The sequence below is a fragment of the Phalaenopsis equestris genome, unplaced genomic scaffold (genome assembly GCF_001263595.1).
Source record: "Phalaenopsis equestris unplaced genomic scaffold, ASM126359v1 Scaffold197461, whole genome shotgun sequence".
NCBI lineage: Eukaryota > Viridiplantae > Streptophyta > Magnoliopsida > Asparagales > Orchidaceae > Phalaenopsis > Phalaenopsis equestris.
Window position 1 is genome coordinate 1 of NW_018217410.1, and position 2,169 is coordinate 2,169.

Sequence of the window (2,169 nt, forward strand, 5' to 3'; positions counted from 1 at the left end):
GTTCAGCAGAAGTTGATGATGGAAAAGAAGATGTCTGACATAATCTATTGCTTGTACCATAAAGCTCATTATTTCCAAGGAAATTACTACTATTCATTCTTAAGAATGCAGGAGAGTTGGGTAGAGAACCGACAAGGTTATTGTTAGAAAGATTGCACACTCGGAGGCTTTGAAGACTGCAGAACGAAGAGGGTATCTCACCATCCAGTTGGTTGTTGTTCAAATAGAGGTATTCTAATAATTTTAAGTTTCCAAGCTCAGATGGTATTTTGCCAAAGAGAGCATTAAAACTAGCATTTAAGGCGATCTGCAGCGAAATAAGCTGTCCTAACTCTGAAGGTATGTAGCCAGAGAAGTTATTCCCACCTATTTGTAGCTCAGTAAGTCGAGGCAACTGACCGAAACTGTTTGGAATGGTTCCATTAAGATGGTTATCTGAGAGCTTCAATTGCTCCAGATTCACAAGAGTACCAAAAGCCTCTGGAACAAAACCAGAGAATTGATTTCTGCTAAGATCAAGCCTTTGCAGCTTTCTGCATTTTGCCAACTCATGAGGGATTAATCCTGAAAACTGGTTTGAGGAAACATTAAGACTCACAAGTTCAGTAAGGTCACCTATTTCAGGAGGGATCTGACCTATGAAATAATTAGCAGAAAGAAACAATCTCTCCAGGTTCTTTATCTTCCCTAATTCAGGAGAAATTGGGCCAGAAAATCTGTTCTGATTCATTTCAAGGGCAGACAAATTAAGGAGCTCAGAAAATTCTACAGGCAGACTTCCACTGAGTTGGTTGCTTCCCAACAGTAACTGCACAAGAGTACTGCATTTTTTCACACCAAGAGGGATATTTCCAAACAATCTATTTGCTCCAAGGCTCAAATACATCAGTTTCCCATACTTGCAGAGGTGTGCAGGGATTGTACCAGTAAGATTATTGTCTGAAAGATCAAGGACAGTGAGGTTACTGGTGCTCCCTAACAAAGGAGGAATAATACCATCTAGATGGTTGTTAAAAAGCTCCAAATATTCTAAGGAGGTAAGGTTCTGACATTCAGGAGGGATTGCACCAGTCAAACTATTAATTGAAAGATCTATCCTCCTCAACCTACTCAATAGACAAAGCTCGCTGGGAATGCTTCCCTGCAGGTTGTTCTCAAAAAGATGAAGCAAACGAAGAAACTGGATCTGACCAAGCTCAATGGGAATGACTCCTGTTAACTTATTCTCAGAAAGATCAATCTCCAGTGCATTCACACAACCTCCTAGCTCACTGGGGATCATCGAACCAAATTGGTTTCTATAAAGGTATAGCTTTTTCAGCTTTGATAGCTTCCCAAGCTCCCCTGGTATCCTCCCAGTGAAAGCATTGTCATTCAAAGCAAGCATCTCCAACCTACTAAAGTTACCAAACTCTGCTGGAATCTCACCAGATAATAGATTTTCCCAGAGGATCAAAGTTGTTAAATTCCTCAGCCTCCCAAATTCTGGTGGTAGAAATCCTTCTAGCCTATTCTGTGCAAGCCCAAGAATCTCTAAGCTAGCACATTCACTAAGCTCAACAGGAACTTGACCTGAAAGAAAATTCAAACCTGCACGTATTATTTTAAGACTCTTCAACATTCCAACAGAAGAAGGAAGAGTTCCAGAGAGGTTGTTGCTGTAAATGACAAGCTCTTCAAGAGAAGTCAAATTTCCAATCACTGCAGGTATTTGACCATAGAGAAAATTCTCACTGAGGAAAAGCTTCCTCAGTGATGATAAAGAGAAGAGTTCTGAGGGGATCTCGCCATGAAGCTTGTTGGTACTAAGGTCAAGAATTTCCAAATGCTTACAATTCATCAACTCTTTAGGAATAGAACCAGAAATAATGTTCTTTGAGACATTAAATATGGTTAGGAAATGAAGCCCACATATGCTAGCGGATAAGCTACCAGAGAGATTGAACCCATGAAGATTAATAGAGGCTACCTGAAAGTCCACACAACCGATGCCATTCCATTGACAGGTACTGGACTCCGAGGAGTTCCAGTTCTGAAGAGCACCACTGAAATCAACTAAACCTCCCTTAAATTGCAGGAGCAGCTGCTCCTCCTGCTCGCCATTGACAATGCCAAATATGAAAATGCTAGGAAAAATCATCAGAAGAGGAAAATTCCACCACTTGGGTA

At 40.8% G+C, this 2,169-nt stretch overlaps 1 protein-coding gene across 1 annotated transcript; it reads right to left on the reverse strand.

The window, feature by feature from the left end:
- Positions 1-4: 4 nt before the first annotated feature.
- Positions 5-2,160, reverse strand: LOC110035366 (leucine-rich repeat receptor-like serine/threonine-protein kinase At1g17230; the record flags this gene model as incomplete). Its single annotated transcript, XM_020739601.1, has 1 exon — positions 5-2,160. A coding segment is annotated over exon 1 (2,136 nt), but the record flags the coding sequence as incomplete, so codon positions are not given.
- Positions 2,161-2,169: the final 9 nt, after the last annotated feature.